The sequence below is a fragment of the Tiliqua scincoides genome, chromosome 9 (genome assembly GCF_035046505.1).
Source record: "Tiliqua scincoides isolate rTilSci1 chromosome 9, rTilSci1.hap2, whole genome shotgun sequence".
Lineage (NCBI taxonomy): Eukaryota > Metazoa > Chordata > Lepidosauria > Squamata > Scincidae > Tiliqua > Tiliqua scincoides.
This window is the reverse complement of record NC_089829.1, coordinates 16,423,551-16,443,044: the sequence shown is the minus strand read 5'-3', so window position 1 is coordinate 16,443,044 and position 19,494 is coordinate 16,423,551. Positions and strand designations below refer to the sequence as shown.

The following is a 19,494-nucleotide window of genomic DNA, read 5'->3' as shown; positions in this document are numbered from 1 at the left end:
CATGTGAATTCATGACACCTCCACTTGCAACTCTATTCAAACTGTTTTGGCCACCTACCACCCCCCCCCCTCCATTCCATCAAGCCAGACTCTACAGGCTGCCCAAATTCTTGCTGAGAAGGTGGCAGTTGTTTCAGGGATGCCAAAGAGGCAGTCAGTGCAACTGGACTGAGAGGGGAGCCCAGGAGGACTTCCAGCAATGTTGCTGAGGCTGCTTTCTTGGGTCATGTTCAGGGTTTGGAAGCTGAGGGTTCCCTGGCATCTCCAGCGAAAAGGAGGTCTGGCAGCAAGGCTGGAAAAGGGCCCTTGCTTGAGATCTTGTCGGAGGAGCCGAAACTGGGCTGGAGGACCCAGGGGTCTGTCTCAGGGGAAGACAGCTTCCTAAGCTGACATGCCAATGAAGGCATTCTGCATTCACTGCTGTACTTTGTCCACAAGTCAGTATTTGAGTTTTTGCCGAATGTTTGTCAAAGAGGAGCGTGCAATGCTGAGGCAATAAGAGAACTATGGGTCACATGCTGATGAGAGAACAGGGAGTAGGGAGGGCTGAGGCACAGGGGAGAGCAGCCACCACTGCCATATAGGGTACAGAGGCATGACTTGCTCCTTACTAAGACAGCAACTCTTCTGTTACGGCTGCACAGATTACAGAATGGCCATGCCTGAAGACCGTGTCCAAGGAGCACTGCGTATCAGTGGAAACCATCGTGCTTCTGTTGACAAGAGCAGGGAGCCTCGATTTTTTACTGGGTTTCTTTGACAAGATGGAAGGTGAACATACAGAGCATGGAACAGACTTGCAATGTTCAGTGTTGACATTGCGTGATACGGAGAGGGCCAGAGAAGGTTGGTGTGAGCAGACAGGCTCTGGTAGGTCTTTGTTTGGAAAAACCAGGAAGGAATGGAAATGGTGCATTTGGGTTGGAAATCTTGTGGAAGCCATATTTATGGCGAGGCCTCATTCTTCAGAGCAGACATCTGCAGCGGCCCTTGGCTTTGATTATTCTGGAAGGGAGGTCGTGCAACGGACAAGGGCAACATCTTCCACCCTGAAGGCTTTTCACATTCCAACATCCACCTTGGCAATGCAAGACCAAACCCCATTTGTTGACACTGTTTTCAGAACTAGACCTTCTGCCCTGGGAATGCAGCTCATATCCTCTGCTGGCACCGGTTCCCAGAGGGGCTGGGGCCAAAAGACATGGCCTGCCCTGTGCTGCCCTACGCCCAGCATCTGCTAATGATTCCCCACCTTCCCTCCCTCCTCCTCCTCCTCCTCCTCCTCCTCTCTCCTCCAAACAGAGTGCTGCAGCTGAAAGACTGTTCTAGACCTGGCTGGAAGTGAATCAGCGTCCACAATGGGAAGCTTGGCTGGGCTTGCTACACTCTGCCTTCTCCTTTTGCAGCCGGGAAGTGCATTCTGGCTTTTCAATGTGCTCTTCCCCCCCAGTAACACCCCAGAAGCTGGCCTCTCCAACAACACCCCACCAGTGGTGCTTGGTAAGTGGGGAAAGGCTTGATGTGGGGTTGTAGGGTGGAGTGGAGCACAGCATCCCCAGGTAGGCACCTATTTGGGATGACTAGCTTTCTGTGGGCTGCAAGGTAACCTGGGTGCAGAGCAACTGCCCAGCTGGAGGTGGGCAGAGCACGATCAGTGTCTTTTTGCCCTGACTCTCCATCCTTGACTGAGTGGAAAGTGTTAGTAAGACACCAGCAGAAGAGCCCTGCTGGTTCAGGCCCAAGGGCCCATCTAATCCAGCATCCTGTTGCCCCCAGTGACTCACCAGCGGTCTCTGGGAAGCCCACAAGCAGGAGCAAAGGGCATGCCCCTCTCCTGCCATTGCTGCCCTGCTACTGGCATTCAGAGAGAGGCTGGAGCCTCGGATGAAAAGGAGCCTGCAGAGAGAGAGGAATCTGGTTTGTTCTTGCTCATGGCAAGGGAGACTCTGATGACCTAGGTATATCCCACAGATGTGATCTGTCTGGATGAGCAGAACTAGTGACTCCTTGCTTCCAGACCTGTGGGGCAATGCCAGTTTTTGCCCCTTCCCTCAATGTAAAGGTTGCTAGACATGCAAATAGATCTGAAATGAAAGTGGGAATTGGTGTAACAATATCACAGACCCATTGATTGTTTTCTAAACCAGATTTAAGCAGTGATATTCCCCTGTTCAGTTTCTCAATGGAAGGTGCATTTGTGGAATAGTCTCTCAAAGGAGAGTTTGCCAACTCCCCAAATGTGGCAAAAGTTGAAAAGTTCTTGAATGAGAGCAAATGTAGACTAGGTAAGGAAAAGAAGGGGTTTGTTGACCATATTATTTGTGGGTGTAGTAAGATCACACAATCAGATTACAAAAAATGACACAGCAAAGGCACTGCAATGTTATGCTGGAATTTATGTCAAAGGTACACACTACCATCCACAGAAAAATGGTGGGGATGCAAGCCAGTAAATATTGTTGGAAACAAGCAGGAGAAAATGCTGTGAGACTTTAAAATTCAATTGGGTAAGTAGAGCAATGGTTCCCAAACTTTTTAACACCAAGACCCACTTTTTAAAACGACATTCTATCGGGACCCACCTAGTTTACCAGACTTAAAAGAGGAGATCTAGAAAGAAAAAGTATTTTATTTATTTATAAGTAATGGTAACCAGAGAAAAGACCCTCAAACATTTATCTTCCTATATTTACACATGCTTGCAAGGAGCTGAGATCTTTGCAGGGTAGTCAGCAGCTACAGTATCTGATTTTTGAATAGCCTCATGGGTTGAGGCAATTAGTTATCTGATCTTTCCATCACCCTTTGGGGACCCACCAACAATCAGGTCATGTCCCACCAGTGGGTCCTGACCCACAGTGTGGGAACCACTGAGATAGAACATTATAAAACAAAGGACATAACTACGATTGGAATAGAAAACAAGTAAAATTGATTGATGTGGCAATCCCCAGAGATAGGAGAATTGAAAATGAGCTGGAAAAGATTATGAAATACAAAGCTGTAGAAATCGAAGTTCAGCGTCTCCGGGGAAAGAAAGCAACAACAAACCCAGTAGTGATTAGAGCACTAGGCCAAGCTCCAAGGGCCCTGAAGAAACATCTGGACAATACCACAGTACAGCTGCCAAAAGCCACATTCCTGGGAACATGGCACATGTGAGGATAACGAACTAGCTCCAAAAGTCTTCGCTAGAGTTCAAACAAGTGAGAGTCCAAAAAATGCCAGTCTTGTGGCATGTGAAAGGCTTATGAATGAATGAATGAATGAATGGGGTTTTGCTACAGAAGGTGCTCTGTTGCCAGTCCTTGATTAGCTTCTTTTCTTCACACCATGTCCCAATCCCCTCCCACACCCCACTGCATTCAGGGCCCACTGCATTCAGACCCCTGCTCCTTTGCCCACCTGATTGCAGTGCCAGGATCACTGTAACTGACCCACATTCTCCCTACAAACAACCCCTTGAGGGCCAGCTTGGAGAACATGGAACAGTGCAAGAAGAGGAAGAGCCTCCACATGTCCTAACCTTGGTGCTTGGAAATGGAACCTTTCTTGCCACCGTTGTTTCCATTAAGCTGAGCAGCCGTGTGTCTCGGAGCACAGCTGAACCGGAAGTCGGCAATAACATGATATAACCACCAAATGCTGAAAGATGCCTGTCGCGCAGCAAGCAGAGATCTGCCCAGCAAATATTGCTTTTCACTTTCCTGTCTACTTCCATTGCTCCCCTGGTGTGCACTAACAACATGGCAACTACTCTGTGATGTTACAGTGTGGCAGCCAGTTGAATGCACATGCTGCTGAAGTTGGCTGCACTGTCAGTCTCCCACCATGGATGGTTTAAAGCCTGACTTTGGGCTTTTCCTTCCAAACAATGCATTTCTTCTCCCCCCCCCCCCCAATGTAATCCAGCCAGTCAGTAGCAATTCCTCTGTTTGTGTGCATTGTGGAGCACTCAAGAGTTTCCCGACTTGGTAGGACCAGAGTATGGATGGACCAGGGCAGGGAGGCCTCAGGCGGGAACCGTGTGGAGTTCATGTTGCAAGGAAGTTTCTGCTGAAGATCTCTTCCTAAGGAATGTGGGTCAGATGATTCTGAAGATGAACCTTTGCTCAATGAGAGCTGACCAAGGATCACCTTGTCCAGCAGACTCAAGGTGACCAGATGTTATAACCACAAAAGAGGACGAGGCACCCTAAAATGTAGAACATCCAAGAAAAATGTAGGGCATGACAAAATAAAAGCTAAAAACCCTTGTATATTGATTTCATGTGGTTAATTTAAACACTATATTACTTATTGCTTAAAGTTAAAACTATATATAATATATTAATTACCAGAAGGCTATTCACCAACTGCAGAGGCCCACTCACCAGGAAAGGGAGGGCATTTAGGTTCTTTTCCAGGACACAAGTTTTAAAAAGAGGACATGTCCTAGAAAAAGAGGACATCTGGTTACCCTGAGCAGCAGAGCACAAAGTGGTCCCTGTAGAAATGGCTCTCCTGGGGAGGAGAAAAAAGGTGTGCTGGCAAAGAGAGCCTGCAGCACAGTGGGAGAGATGCTCCTGTGCAAGCAAAAGGGGCCAGGAGGTACAAGCCCTGGCAGCATCTCCAGGTAAGACCTGAAAGCAAGGCAGATGCCCCCAAGACCTGATTTCCCAAGAATACTCTTGTCACCTGTATGGCTCAGGGGCAGACTCCCAATGGCTCCCAAAAGAGCTGGAGAAGTTCTAAGAAGGAAAGCTTTATTTTGGCATCTGCTTTGAAGATTTCTCCCTTATTTCGGCCACTCTTCCCACCCCTGTTACTTGGAAAGGTTTGCAGCAATATCTTCTAGCATTTTTCCCATCAAAGATGTTTTCTCTTGCATCCAAAGCAACATGGAATCTTTCTTTATCCCTCAAGCAATTTTTCATTTCTGAACCTTAGGTTTATTGTGTTAAAATAGGTGATCATTAGAGGTATATCCAGCTAGGTCATTTGACACCCGGGGCCCATAAATTTTTGTGATCCCTTACGACATAATTAATTAATTTTTCAAGTGATGTCATGGCTGGAAGTGACATCATCAAGCAAATTAAAATAAATAATTTAATTAAAGAAGCACAAATAATTAAATAAGGGGAAGCCAGCCCTGATCCACCAAGTGAATTTTCTCTGTAGCCTGCCTGCAATAACAACCCCCCTCCAAAAAAAAAAAAATCAGTGAGATTTTCAGCCCTACCCAGTGCCCAATGTAAGTTGTTATATTTCAAGCATATCCCTATCAGGACCCACCTGGCTTTACAAGTCTAAAATAGAAAAAATTCACCTTACCCTTTTAAGCCTTAGTTTTATTCTTTTTATGAGTGGGGGCTGCCTTCTGGAGCATTTGTTGAGTTCCAGTTCCATCAGGTCAGGACCATTCTGGTGGTCTTGCATTCCCTTTTGCCTGACCTGACCACCAGCCAAGGCACATTTGCTTACTCGTGAGTAAACGCTTAGTTCCGCTTTCCATAGGGCTCAATACATTCATCAGCTTGAAGGGAGGGACTTCCTTCTTGGGTGTTTTTGGGGGGCTGAGTTCATCGGATCGGGACCATTCTGGTGTTGTTGGATTCCTCTCAGCCTGCCCTTTCCGATGGACAAAGGCAGGTTCGCCTACTCACGAGTAAGCGCACAATGTGGCTCAGTTTCACTTTCCATAGAACTCCATGCATTTTTTGTTTTCTGGTTTTTCAGCCATAACTTTTGATAGAAAAGAGATATTTCACTCCGGTTTTTTTCATTGCATTCTGCAGTAAATTCCGCATCCAACAGTTTATAGCATGATGAGATTATTCCTAACCACCACAATTTTTTGCGATTTTGGTTACTTGAGGCTGGTACCTAGGGCAGACCGTCCCCCCTGCCCCTCGCTAGCTACGCCACTGTATCCAGCACATTTCCGCAAGGTCTACAGTGGTGTGCAGAACCCCAATAGACTGAATGTGGGTGGGTGAGGAGTGGGTGGGATGCTCAGGTAGGGTACCAGTACTGTACTGTAAGCTGGAGGTGATGGAGTTCTAAACTGTGATCTGTATGTGATCTGTGATCAGGTGAATGTGCTCAGATCTGGATCTCCCCTCTTCCCCAAATCAATCTCTGTAAATGCCTCTTCTGGGGCTTGTCTATGTGGCGCTCCACTTTTGAGAAGCTTGGAAAACCAATGAATATGTATATTTGGTAACACTCTAAAATGATACAGAGTTCACAGATGCAATGCTTATTGTTTTTGTTTGTTTGTTTTTTTGCTGTTTGTCTGATTTTGAATAAGAATTTGGATAAAAACACATAACACCACAAATTCCTATTTTAATCAAGAAATTTTGGAATAAACACCCCTACTCACTGACAAAGGAAAAGTACTCTGTACATGTCCCAGCAACCATTCAGCAGTCATGTTTTCTCAGATGGCTCTGGCTAACTCAGAAATCTGGTCAATATTGCAACCTGCCCAAATGTTATGTTTCCATTAAGGTTATGAATGTCAAGTTTCAAATGTGGAATGGAAAATTTTACCTCAGCATTAAATTCATTCAGATTTGCTGGCATGCAACAAACAGAAAATCTCAGAGTATCAAATCCTGATGCCATTTCACTTATCAGACCAAATACTGTCTTATCCAGAATCGTCTGGCATGCCATGTATTGAGGACAGTCACATTCTGAATGCCACTTGTCTCAACTGAGAAATGGTGTCAAACACACTGTGTGCCCTTCATACCTTCTGGTGAAGTTCTGGGATCTGTACAGAAGTCGAACCGTCCATAGCTCAAAGCATCCTACTCAGGTTGGCCCAGGGCTCTCATGCCTGCACAAAAGCACCACTGAAGGACCACTCAGGTGTCTGTAACTTGGGGATCCAGAGTGTCCTCTTGGGGATCCAGAGTGTCCATTGGTGCATGTACTTGGTTGTCCAAACCAGCTCAGCTAGAGGCTGGACCACAGACTGGGAACCAAAATAACCCTGCTACCTGGTCCTAGAACTCTCTGACCTGAGGAAGTCAGTCCATCCTGCATCCTCCAGGTGCTCCCCCTGCAAATGGTAACTTTCCACCACCCCACCCCACCACCACCACCACCACCACCCCACCCCTGCATCACCTCAGGGGCCTATAGGAGAAAACATATGAAAAGGGAATAAGAAGGTGACCCCAGAGAGCCTTTCTCAGCCAAGAGTTCTGCCACACTGATGGAAAGAGGCTTTGGGATCAGCAGGTGACCTTCTGTGCAACTGCCCCAAGTGCCCCTCACAAGTGCCTCAGCATCAGGGATGGAACACATGAGAGGTTCTTAGCATGGCCGCGCAGGGCAGCTGCCTGGTGGGGTGGTGGTGGGCTGGAGTTGGGGAGTCAGGTCTGACTCATGCTCCTGGATTGCTCCTTCAACATGGGCCCTCATTTCCTGTGCCCTTTCCTGCTCCATGTAGCTCCACCTGGCCCATGGCTGCTGTTACAAAAGTGGCAGGTTGACATGGGCAGACAGGTTGTGATCAGGTCTACCCACAATGCCAGGGCAGGAAGGGAGCTGCCAAGTAGCTCCTGCCAAAGACACTGGGCGACTTCACTAACAAAAGAACTGCAACCTCCTTCCGTGGGGCCTGTGCCTATGCCTGGAACAAGAGGCAGACATGTAGCCAGAGAAGCATGTGTTTCCCACCACTGAACGTGATGCCAGGAAACACTTCCCCTTCACTGCTACATTTCTACCTGCCAGGGTGCTGTTAAGGCCATAAGAAAAAGCTGCCACCCTCCTCCCATGAGTTGGTTTCTCCAGGCCTGAACAACCACAAGCTCTGCAGGCCGTGAGACTGTTCTGCAGACATGTCTCTAAGACAGGGCTGCACCCCCCCTGTGCTTCTGTCCCCCTGCAGTGCCTGGCTGCCTTGGGAACCAACTGGAGGCCAAGCTGAACAAGCCCGATGTGGTGAACTGGATGTGCTACCGGAAAACAGAGGACTACTTCACGCTCTGGCTGAACCTCAACATGTTCCTGCCTTTGGGTGTTGACTGCTGGATTGACAACACCAGGTATATCCCCCAAGCAGCCAGATGCACTGTTTCACACTTTTTGATTAGGAAAGCTCTTGCACAAGTGGCCCATGTGGTGCGCATGCCAGAATCTGGTGCACACAATGAGGAAATGGGGCCACAAGACTATTGTTTTAACCAGGGAAGGCTTATCACTGGGGCCACCTGAAGCAGTTGCCTCCATCTGTCTGCCTACTTACCTCCACTCTTCCCTCCTTCTCCTTCCACTCTCTGGATTCGGAATTGAAGGGGAACAGTGAAGAAGAGGAAATGTGGAGGGGAAGAGAGTGCTGAGCTAGAGCAGTGGAGAATGGGAGGAGCAAACACTGGCACCTCACTGGGTAAGATGGATCAGTATTTGACAGGCCACAACAGGTGCCAGGAGGTGTTGAGCCCTAAATTTATGTGGAAAATGTGTGCAATCATAAAAATGATTTCATCTAAGTGTGAAAAATGTGCTTTGGGGCTTATAGGTGAGTATGAGTTTTGCAAACCTCTTTGGTGGATCTTGCCCTTACACTCCCACAGAAGGAGTTCTCATGTTTGACTTGCCTACTGCCATGCTAGGAATTCTGCCTTCACTATGCATCTTTGTTAGGAACCCAGAGACTTGCATTCAGTGAGACGTAATCTCAGTGTGCATAGAACTGCAGCCTTAAATGGAACGCAAGAACGCCTGTTTTTCTTTGGTGTATGTTGGACAATGAGTGTGTCATTATTCTGACATTATGTCAGAATGCCAGATGCAAGGGAGGGCACCAGGATGAGGTCTCTTGTTATCTGGGGTGCTCCAGTGAGATACAGGAAGCTGGACTAGATGGGCCTATGGCCTGATCCAGTGGGGCTGTTCTTATGTTCTTATGTTCTTAAGTGTGTCCTTCCCTTTGCAGAGGACCTGATCCATCAATATTTAGTTTAATGGGAGTCCTTTGGCAATTTGTTTTGGCTCCTCCCCATAATGCCACCTGTTTCTCTGGCCATTTGCTAGTTCACCTGTAGTAGCAAACTACAGGTTTAACTCTAGTGTAGCTGGTAGCTAGTACTAGCTAGCCTGGTAGCTAGTAAACGCTGTAGAACTGCATATTTAGGGCCAAATCCTAACCAACTTGCCAGCACAATTGCAGCCATGCCATCAGGGCACAACTGTCTCCTGGAATGGGGCGGCAGTCACAGAGACCTCCTGCTCCTGTAAGGGAGCAGTTGCCTCCTCAACTGCATTGGGGCTGCATTGCAGCTGTGTCAGCACTGGAAAGTTGAATAGGATTGGGCCCTGAAATACCAACCCTTTTGCCAAAAACACTTCACACCACTCAACCACCTAAGGAGGAATCTACTTCAAAACTATGCTGCTTCCATGCTAACATTGATTGCACCAAATCAAGGTGTCCTTTCATGGTTGGCAACCTTCAGTCTCGAAAGACTATGGTATAAGCCTACAGCACCTGGTATTCCCTGGCAGTCTCCCATGCAAGTACTAACCAGGCCTGACCCTGCTTAGCTTCCGAGTAGCTGCAGCACGGTGCTTCTGAATATGGGTCAGTGACTCAAATGGCACCTTGCCTATGATCTCCACATGCTTAAAATAGACAGGGCTTAATCTGAAGCAGACCTGCAAAGTCATGCAGTGGCAGACCTACATTTAGAGAGGCCCTGAAGCTTGAACTGTTCTGGGGGCTCCTTCTCAATCAGCAATGGAGTCTGGGTAACTACTGTTATCTTCTTCCTCAGGGTTGTTCCCCAACAGATCACCACGTTTTTTAAAAAATTTAACCACTACTTAACAGATGCTATTAAAATTGCTGTGCTTGGATTATCTCACACGTCAAAGTCACTGGCGTGAATAAAAATTTCCTTTTTCATACAGAGCACCCAAAATTTTTAAGCAATGTGAACTGAAGTCAGTTTGGAGCCCTTCTGGAATTAGGGACCCTGAAGCTTAAGCTTCATTAGTGTCATAGTAGATCCATCTGCCCCTGACACCAGGCCTCGGTCCAGATGAAGGCAAACTTTGTGTGGTGTTTTCCTAATGCATCGGCTGACCTTTTCTTCCAGTACTCTGTGACTCCAGTCACGCAGGTGATCATGATCATAATTTTTGAGCCATGGCCGAGGAGCGTTCTGTGGAAATCCCACAATATCAGTGCTTGTGTTTTTCTCCTCCTTTTGCGTGCAGAGTGATATACAACAAGACTACTCAGAGGCTGACCAATGCTCCTGGAGTGGATGTTCGGGTGCCAGGATTTGGCAAAACTCACACTGTGGAATATCTGGATAAGAGCAAACTGGCCGGTAAGGAGTGTGAGACACATGTAGTCGGTCTTCTTTCAGGACAGAGCTCGCCCTCCTTCAGTCTGGTCAAGCTGCTTCCACCAGGGACCCTTCAGCGCTGCTCGGGTATTGCTTTTCTGCAAGAAACTGGAAGAGGTACCCCAGACAACACTGAATAAATTCCGCATTACCCATCATTGCCCTTTACATACTAGGTTCACTCAGCCTTTCCTCATAGGGCTTGTTCTCCAGCCCTCTGATCATCCTTGTCACTCTTCTCTGAATCCACTCCAGTTTGGCTACATCTTTCCTAAAGTGAGGTGCCCTGTTTATGTTCCTGACTTTTCCTACCCTAATGCAGAACTTTACATTTATCCCTGCCAAAGTTCATTTTGTTTGTGTTGCCTCGGTTCTCCATCCTGTCAAAATTGTCTTGGATTCTGCCCCTGTCCTCTTGGGTATTAGCTACCCCTTCCAGTTTGGTGTTGTGATGCATTTCACACCCCAATTTTTGCTTATTTTTCTCTGTTTTGAACCCCTTTTAACTCCCCAGCAGCTGCCATTCCTTCGCAGGCAGCCTTTGACCTTTCTTGTTTAATAACCACCATTGCCACATGGTGGGATTCAGATTCCCACATGGGAAAAGCGGATTCAGATTCCCTCCCCTGTCTGGGACAGCTAAGCTGCTTAGTAACAGAGTTACCTTGTCAATTGGGTAGCAAACCTGTCTATCTTGGTCGGCGTTAGTTCCCACTCCTCCAATCAGGTAACCTGATTTCACCATTACAGACAAGTTATAATTTTCAAGCCCACAAGAAGGAGGGGGGTCATTATCAGTTGTTTGAGTGATCCATTTGCTGGGAGCTCAGCAAGGGGCACCTACATGCTGAACCACAAAACTGGGAATTCTTTGCAATTTACATCACTTAAAGCGCAATCCTAACCTCTTATGTCAGTACTTTCCAGCACTGGGTAATGGGGTAATGGAACAAACATTCCCTGACTTTGAGGAGGTCTCCATGAGTGACACCCAACTGCAGGATGCAGCACATGGCCCATTGGCACTGCTATACCAGTGCTGGAAAGTACTGACATAAGGGGTTAGGATTGCACCCTTAGAGCCTAATTCTGAGCTCCCGGGGCGCGCAGCTTCAGCGGCACCAGAAGTGGCTGCCGCCGCATCCTAAATGCCTTGGGCAAGCATGGGCGGCACCTTGGCAGAAGGAGAATTTCATCCCCTTCCCCCAGGTAAGGGAAGTAGCCCCGCAATGGAGCTACTCGATTCACTGCCAACCAAAAGGTCGTCGGTGAGGTAGAAGTTAATGTCGGGTGGCAAGCCCCACACGAACGCTCAGGATCTGGTGGAGCGAAGCTACACCGATCCCGCCTCCCTCCCTCCCTCCCTCCCTGCTCCCTCCCCCTGACACGCCTCCCCCGCTCTCTCCCCGCCTCCCTGCCACACCTCCTCCCTGCCCTCCACCCGCCTCCTCCCTTCCCAGAATGCCTCCCCCCCACACCTCTGCTTACCTTACCACTGCTCGGCGGTCTGTGCGACCACTAAGTGGCAGAGCTTGGGTGCCCGCCTGGTGCTAGCCCAGTGCCAGGAGGCACTAGGCTACCACTGGTGCTCACCTGGCGATAAGCCTCATGCCTTATGGCACGTTTGCAACAGTGCGTGTCAGCAGTGAGCTGGTGTGCCGAGCCCAGGATTGGGCTCTGAGGGCGCAATCCTAACCAACTTGCCAGCACTGGCATAGCTGTGCCAGTGGGGCATGTACTGCATCCTGCAGTTGGTGGACAGTTATGGAGGCCTCCTCAAGGTAAGGCAATATTTGTTTCCTTACCTCAGAGTTATATTGTCCTTATGTCAGTGCTGGAAAGTTGGTTAGGATTGCAGCTTTGGATAGCCAGGATCATAAGCCTTATCGTCCCCCCTTTTTGCTGTCATTCCAGCTGACTTATGAGGGAGTAGCATCTCAAGTCCATCTGCTGGGGAGTAATGGTTATTGCATTCTTTTGGATGAACCCTTTCTTTATGCTTTCCTGCCAGATATTTCCCCATTTTGTTTAATTCTTTTTTTCCAGACTTTTAATAAACTAGTTCAGTGGTTCTCAAACTTTTTAGCATCAGGACCCACCTAAAAAATAGTTCCACTCTACCAGCTGCTCAAGCCTCTGTGGCTATAATGGTGAGTGGGCAGCAGTGATCTCCCCACATAGCAGGTTATTTAACCCTTGATACACATAGCCTAATCTACCCTGTCAGTTTTGCAAACCACCAAAAATTGAGTTGTGATCCACTAGTGGGCTGCAGGCCCATGGTTTGAGAACCACTCAACTAGTTACAGTACTTTATGACTGTTGGACTGCCTGGTCCATGTTCATAGGTAATCTAGTGGACTGTTACTTCTCTTCACTCAGTGGATGCTACTGTGGACTTGATTTGTAATTTGAACACCTGGGGCTCAGTGTTCTCCTGGGTGAGGTTTTTCCCCGCAGATGGCCCTCCTCTGCCTAGTCTCTATAGCCTGGGACAGTGACAGTGTCCAAAGGGCAGCTGTCCAAGGAACACAACCCACCCAGAAGCTGCAGTCCTGTCCAGCACTGACTCGTGGAGAGGTGGTCAAGGAAATGCCTGTGGGCTAGAGGCTTAGTCATGTTCTCCAATCACATGCTTCCACCTTCATCTGTGCTAATGATGTAGGGTCCTGCCAGCCCCCCCTCAACCCAGTGTAGTAGTGCTTGCAATGGTAGCTAACTTCCTAGGGCTCCTCAACAGACAACCTCCTGGCTAGTTGCCAGATCTCAAAGCAGAAGAAAGCATGCACGTTGGGCATTTTCATTTTTTACTGTCTTGAAAAAATTAAAAAAGTTCCTTTCAGAGTGACATTGAGCACTCTGCATATGCTCTGTCTGTCTGTCTAAAGGAATACATTACTTATATACATGCTTCATTCCTGAAGGCACTCTACACATGGTCACAGTTTCTTGCATCAGACCCTTTTATAAAATATATTACTATTACTAATATTATTAAGAATATTTACATACCACTTTTCAACAGAGAAGTTTTCAAAGTACAGATGTGCACCACTTAACAACTGGGATACGTTCTCCTATCCCCGTTGTTATGTGATTAGATCGCTAAGCAAACATTCAGCTCAATCTAGTGCCTTTGTTGTGTAAACAGACACTCCCTGCCAGACACTAGCTGACTGCACAGGCTACTGGAGGCTAATTGCCTCTCCTTTGCATAAAGAGCCTCTTTGTTGTGTAAACAGATACTCTGATGCAGGCTATGGCAGTCCTGACTGCCTCATTAAGAGCCTCTTTGTTGTGCCTTGACCACTGTCATATATGCGATCCATCATTAAGAGGAAGGCTGTTAAGTGGTACATGCCTGTAATTTACACAGCATAGGGTTAAGAAAGTGGTCCTGTGTCCAGGGAACTCACAAAAGGGGCTCCTGAAAGAGACATCAGCCAACAGCCCCTGGGAAAGGCACTGTGCAGGACAAAGAAGGATAGCCCCTCATTCCTTACTCCATCTAAGAGAGGAGTCCCTATTTTGAAAAGTGCTTCCTCTTGGTCCAATGAGCAGAATTTAAACAGCCACATTTTGCGTGGGGAAAGAGGGCATTTTGCACATGCCCAAGAGGGCTGTACAAGGACTACTATTGGTGCAAGAATGTTGGGGGAGGGAGACAGTTGGCAGCCTTCTTGTTGTCACTTTGAGTAGTGGGTCCCGCAACTCAGCAAGCCTCAAGGAAATGCAGGTGCTCTGGAATTCTTCTACCCCCTGCTTACCCCCCTGTCTCTTTCTCTCTTTGGACAGGATACCTGCACACCATGGTGCAACACTTGGTCAACAATGGCTATGTGCGAGACCAAACGGTGCGGGCCGCCCCCTATGACTGGAGGATCGGGCCTAGTAAGTATTTGTCAGGGGCTGAGGAGAATGTAGAGAAGGCAATGGAGCAAAGATGGTGCAGCGGCTGAGGTTTGGTGCCAGGGAAGTGCTGGCCGCTCCCTCACCCCATGCCTCACACACCTAGCACTCCCCCAGCTGCTCTCTGGGAAACCCCGCAGCCTTTCCCCCTCCTGCTCTGGATGCAGTCCCAGAGGGCAGGAGTGGAGGACAAAGGAAACCTCCTCCTCCTGCTGCTGCTGCTGGAGAGGCAGGGAGGGAAGGTGCATGGTGGGGAGGATTGTCCTGTGCACAGCAAGCTACCCCAGCAGGTGGAAGCCCAGGTGCTCCTCCCTGTGATCTGGGGTCCCTGTGAAGTGGGGCTGAGATCTGGTCCAATAGACCTCTGCTGCTTGGAGGCATGACCCAGCAGCCTGTGCAGTTGTACCGTTCACTGCGGCCGTTCAAATGAATGTGGCTATTCAAATGGTCACTGGGCAGACCTGCTCAGTGCTGGTGGCCCACCAGGTTCTGCTGTGCTGATCCCACTTCCACAGATGAGCAAGAGGACTACTATCGGAACCTGAAGGCCCTCGTGGAGGAAATGCACGATACCTATCAGAAGCGTGTCTTCATCCTTGGCCACAGCCTGGGCAACCTCCACATCCTGTACTTTCTGCTCCAGCAGTCACAAGCCTGGAAAGACCATTATGTCCAAGGTTTCATCTCACTGGGCGCTCCCTGGGGCGGAGGTGTGAAGGCCACGAGGGTCCTGGCCTCAGGTGAGTGGCCACAATGCTGTAGGTCCCTTTGATGCGCCACTGTCTCTCCTGCCCCTCATGCACCCTACCCTTCTCACACCAAGTATGAGCACAGCATCCCCCACCACTAGGCTTGCCAAGTTAAGGGGCATCCAAGCTGGGCATGATATCGAAGGCAACTTCTCCACACTTCAGTGCCACTGCAAAAGGGGGGGGGAGGGCAAGCACAGAAGCCAATGGGATGGGGACAGGGTAGTGGCAGCAGCAGCACATGGCTTTGCTCATTTTCAACTATTCCAGGTGGTGAAATATCACAAGACTATTCTACTTCACCCCTTCCCAAAAGCACATGAGCATGCCTTGCTTTCTGTTGGCACAGGAAGAGGCTTTCATTGCAGATGAAGACAATGCAGCACGCAGGGACACCTCTGTCCAGCACAAGGTGGACCAAAGGAGAGACTACTTTGCACAGTGTAACCCCCTACTGCAGGATTCACTGCTACTAGTTTAGATGGCTTGAAAAGGGATTAAATAAGTTGAAGGAGGATAAGCCCTACCCTGGCAACTGGTCATGGTAGTGCCCCAGAATACAGGAGAGGCTCTTGCCTTCTTCCTCTCCTGATTGTAGGCTTCCTTTGGGGACATCTGGCTGCCAGGAGGGCTCTATCGCTCAGGTAGAGGCCTTCAGCAATATGCCCGTGGAGTGAGGGTGCCACCAAAGCTCAGGGGTTGACCTGGCGTCAACTTCTTTCTCAAGGCCTCTGGGGAAGGAGTAATACTCGGGTGAGGAGCCAGAAGAAAGGAAGCAAGCTGCTGTCCCAAGTCCCCATACCCAGGCTCCTCCCTCTGGAGGTTAAACCAGCCTCCTTCCCAGTTTTCTCAGGTACAATGTGGGTACCCACCCTTTCTCCCCTCCGTAGCCTACAGCAGCTGTGTGAAATGAGGTGTTGATTTGGTAGACACCACCAGCTGGGATGCACCGTGAGAACAGGGTGGTCAGAGAGCACGCACTGATGTTTTGGCTAAAGATATAGTGGTCTGAATTCCAGGTGACAACCATGGCATCCCAATCATGTCCAACATCAAGCTGCGTGAAGAGCAGCGCATGACCACCACCAGCCCCTGGATGTTCCCCAACAGCCTGACTTGGCCCGAGACACATGTCTTCATCTCCACCCCCTCTTACAATTACACCATCCAGGACGTCCATCGCTTCTTCATTGATGTGAACTTTGAGGATGGCTGGTACATGTGGAACAGCACCAAGGACCTGCTGAAAGGGTTCCCCCCTCCAGGGGTTGAGGTGTACTGCTTATATGGCACTGGGCACCCCACACCAGAGACCTACTTTTACGATGACCGCTTCCCCTATGAGGACCCTGTGCACATTGTGTATGGGGATGGGGATGACACAGTCAACAGGCGCAGCATGGAGGAGTGCAAGCGATGGCAGGGCCAGCAGAAGGAAGCGGTGCATGTCCTGGAGATCCCCGGGGTCGAACATCTCAACATGGTCTTTGATAACACCACTCTCGATTACATCAACCAAATCCTTCTTGGAACCTTTGGGAACACAACGGCAGAAGAGGAAGAAGGTGGGAAGGACCCTTAAAAAGTCTTTGAAGCCCACCCTATAGCCAAGCAAAAGTAGTCAAAGGCCTTCAACACACTCAGTGGGAATTGAAAGGACCAGGGGCCAGTTCACATGTGTACCTGAATGTCCTCTTCTCTGCAGATATGGTGAGGAAACCCCTGTACTCACCTGTTTCCATCAGGCCTGCAGCATAGACTGTGACAAGCTGTACATGGGGCACGTTTTGTGCCATCCTAACCCCTCCCCTTTTATTTGGAGTGGGAAGAATTGTGCAGCATATGGTACTGCAGTGTGGAGGGTGTGCAGGAGCACCCCTTGGCAGAGAAACCAGCTGGGTATGCATGTGAACTTGCCCAGGGTCAGATTTCTTCTGTTTAGTCACCTGGTAAAAGGAAAAGCCCGTCTCTTTTTCTAACTTGCTGTATCCTGGACTGCTCAAACTTCTCTTCCTGCAAGGCTGGACAGTCTCAAATTGCTCTGCCTGACAACTGGCTTAGTCTGGAAGGTCATGAGCCCAATGTCATTGAGGGACTAATTTATGTCAACCATGGCTACTGCCCTCCCCAGTCATGACATCATCACCCCCACTGAAAATCCAGCCCCACAAGTGTTTCTCTCTTCAGGAAAGGAGAGGTCAACCCAGAGGCTCCCAGTGCAGCACTGATGGGAGGGGGAAAGACTGGCTGAGCTGGGCCTGTGTGCAATTTTTGTCCTGTTCAGGGCCACCATGCTGAGCAGACTCTGGGACAACTGCTCATTTTCTGATGGGAGTGACACCTGCAAGGAAGAGGCATTGCCCTCATACACCTGATCTGTGGCAAGGAAGGAGGCTAGATAGAATCAGGTCCTCAGGCTGCCAGTCTCCATCTGTCATGTATATCATTTGTACCCCTTCCTAGTGTGTTTTTTCTAAAACAAGCAGGGGCTGGAGCACAGGTGGGTCTGCTGATCCCAGGCCGGTGTAGATTGGTGGTGATTTTGCATCAGCAGGGTAAGGTCATGCTTAGCACCTGTTCACAGACACCATTATTCATTCATACATGCCAACTGGGAGCCCTAGTTCAGACCCCACCCCACCCCATCTGCTCTCTGCCACCCCCTGAAAGGTGAAGAACATGGGGCAGCTTCCGTAGTACATGCAGCCCACAGATAGAGGAGCTGATGGATCGTGAGGTAGAGGGATCCCAACAGGTTGTGGTCTACACAGCACAGGGAAGGGAGCTGTCCTGGCTGCTAGGGCAATGTTGAAGAGAGAGAGATGAAGAAAAGATGAGGAGGCACCACGTGGAAGAGGATGAGATGCACCAGCTCAATGTACCTAAGCATCTCTGTTCTAGTGTTTAGTTACTCTGATGTTAGTCCCACTGAGTTCCATGGGACATAGAGCTCCCAAGTGTGCATCAGCCTTAAATTGTGGTGTGCAAGAGGGAATCTGGACAGGTGCAGGGGTTGAGACATGCTGCAGCTGCCCCTAACACCTTATCCTCCTGGGGAAGAACCTTTGACTGCCCTAGACCCAGTCTGTTGCATTTCAGGTTCTCCTGCCGCCAGGTGAGTTCACCACAAGTTCAAACCTCACAGCTTGTTCTCTGAAAGGTCAGATGCCACAGATTGCGTAAACTGTCAAAGCAACACCTTATAAATCTAACATTTCAACAAAGGCTCTTCTCAACATCAGCCAAAAAGGTGTCTTCAAGATGAGGAGCCCCCCCTTTCGGAATTGCCCAGCTGTGGAAGGGGGAGGAGGAAGGAGAGACCAGCAGGGCATAGGAACAACAGAGAACCTTGTGGTGCCGAAACTGTTTCTATCAACAGCACATGCCGGCGCAAGGGCCTGGGTGATTTTTGCTGCAACAGAGTAATGGGGCTGCTGCCCTTCTGTCCACTCTCACAGTGGTGCGAAGGGCAGCTGAGCTTCCTAGGAGGGGGGATCCCCTCCAACCAGATGCTGCATCTCAGGGGCAGAAGATGGTCCGGCAGGCTGCCTGGGTGGATTTCGGGGCTGGCTCTCCTTCCTGCGCTCTTTTCACCCCCTTTGCAGCTCCGAGGGCTGGGACTGCCTGGCCATGCAGGGCCACCACCTTGTATTGACGCAGCTTTTCTCCCTTCAGCATTAAAGCTTTGCTTGAAACTGGTGTTTCTGAACCTGCCTGGTGTGCTCTTGAGGCCATGCTCAGGGCTGCTGCAACCACCTCAGGGCCCTCCTTGCTTCGGTTCAATCCCCCCCCCCAAGGGTGGCAGAAAACCCCTTCTCCAGCGGACACCCTGGAGAGCTGCTGCTTCCTCACCCAAAGCTCCTGAGGCTGAGAATCCAATCTCAGAATAAAGTCACATTAGAGTCAATGGGGCTTACTCTCAGGTAGGTGTGGATAAGACTGCAACCCTAGAGCCCAATCCTATGCATGTCTATTCAATAGTGAGTCCCATGAAAAAAGTCAATGGGGCTTACTCCCAGGTAGGACTGCAGCCTGAGTGAGCCCCTCTCAGGGCCTGATGGGGAGCTGGGCCAAGCAACACCCCCAAAGGACACAGTAGTCTGTCGCCCCCCCCCAAACGGTTTCAATAGTGGGGAGGAGGGCCCAGCGCTGTGCAACTGCGGAAGGGGGGCGGCCCCTTCGCAGTTTCCCCTCCCGCGGTCCCGATCCTGATCACTCCAGCGCCACAGGGCTGGCACATCCATCCAGACGGGCAAGGGGGCCCCCCAGCCTGGCTGGGGAAAGGGCGGCGCGGGGGCTGGAGCAGAGGCGGGCGCATCTGCAGGCAAGGGGGCGCGCTTCCCGGACCCAAGGCTGGCCCCGCGCGAGGGCAGGGCGGGCAAGGCGCTCGCGGGCGCTCCTGGCTCGGGCGGAGACCGTCCACCCTGCAGCGCTCCGGAGGCGGTGGCTGCAGCGGCTCCTCCTCCCCAGACCCCTCG

At 49.8% G+C, this 19,494-nt stretch overlaps 1 protein-coding gene across 1 annotated transcript; it reads left to right on the top strand.

Moving 5' to 3' along the window:
- Window positions 1-622: 622 nt before the first annotated feature.
- On the top strand, window positions 623-18,711 carry LCAT (lecithin-cholesterol acyltransferase). The gene is made up of 6 exons (XM_066637614.1): window positions 623-1,500; window positions 7,895-8,051; window positions 10,225-10,340; window positions 14,154-14,249; window positions 14,783-15,007; window positions 16,036-18,711. The coding sequence occupies exons 1-6, from the start codon at window positions 1,359-1,361 to the stop codon at window positions 16,596-16,598; spliced, it is 1,299 nt and encodes a 432-aa protein (XP_066493711.1). The 5' UTR covers window positions 623-1,358; the 3' UTR covers window positions 16,599-18,711.
- Window positions 18,712-19,494: the final 783 nt, after the last annotated feature.

Coding starts and splice junctions, on each gene's coding strand:
- LCAT (XM_066637614.1), top strand. CDS start 1,359: ATGGGAAGCTTGGCTGGGCTTGCTACACTCTGCCTTCTCCTTTTGCAG. Junction 1,501..7,894: donor CACCCCACCAGTGGTGCTTG/GTAAGTGGGGAA, acceptor GTCCCCCTGCAG/TGCCTGGCTGCCTTGGGAAC. Junction 10,341..14,153: donor GGATAAGAGCAAACTGGCCG/GTAAGGAGTGTG, acceptor CTCTTTGGACAG/GATACCTGCACACCATGGTG.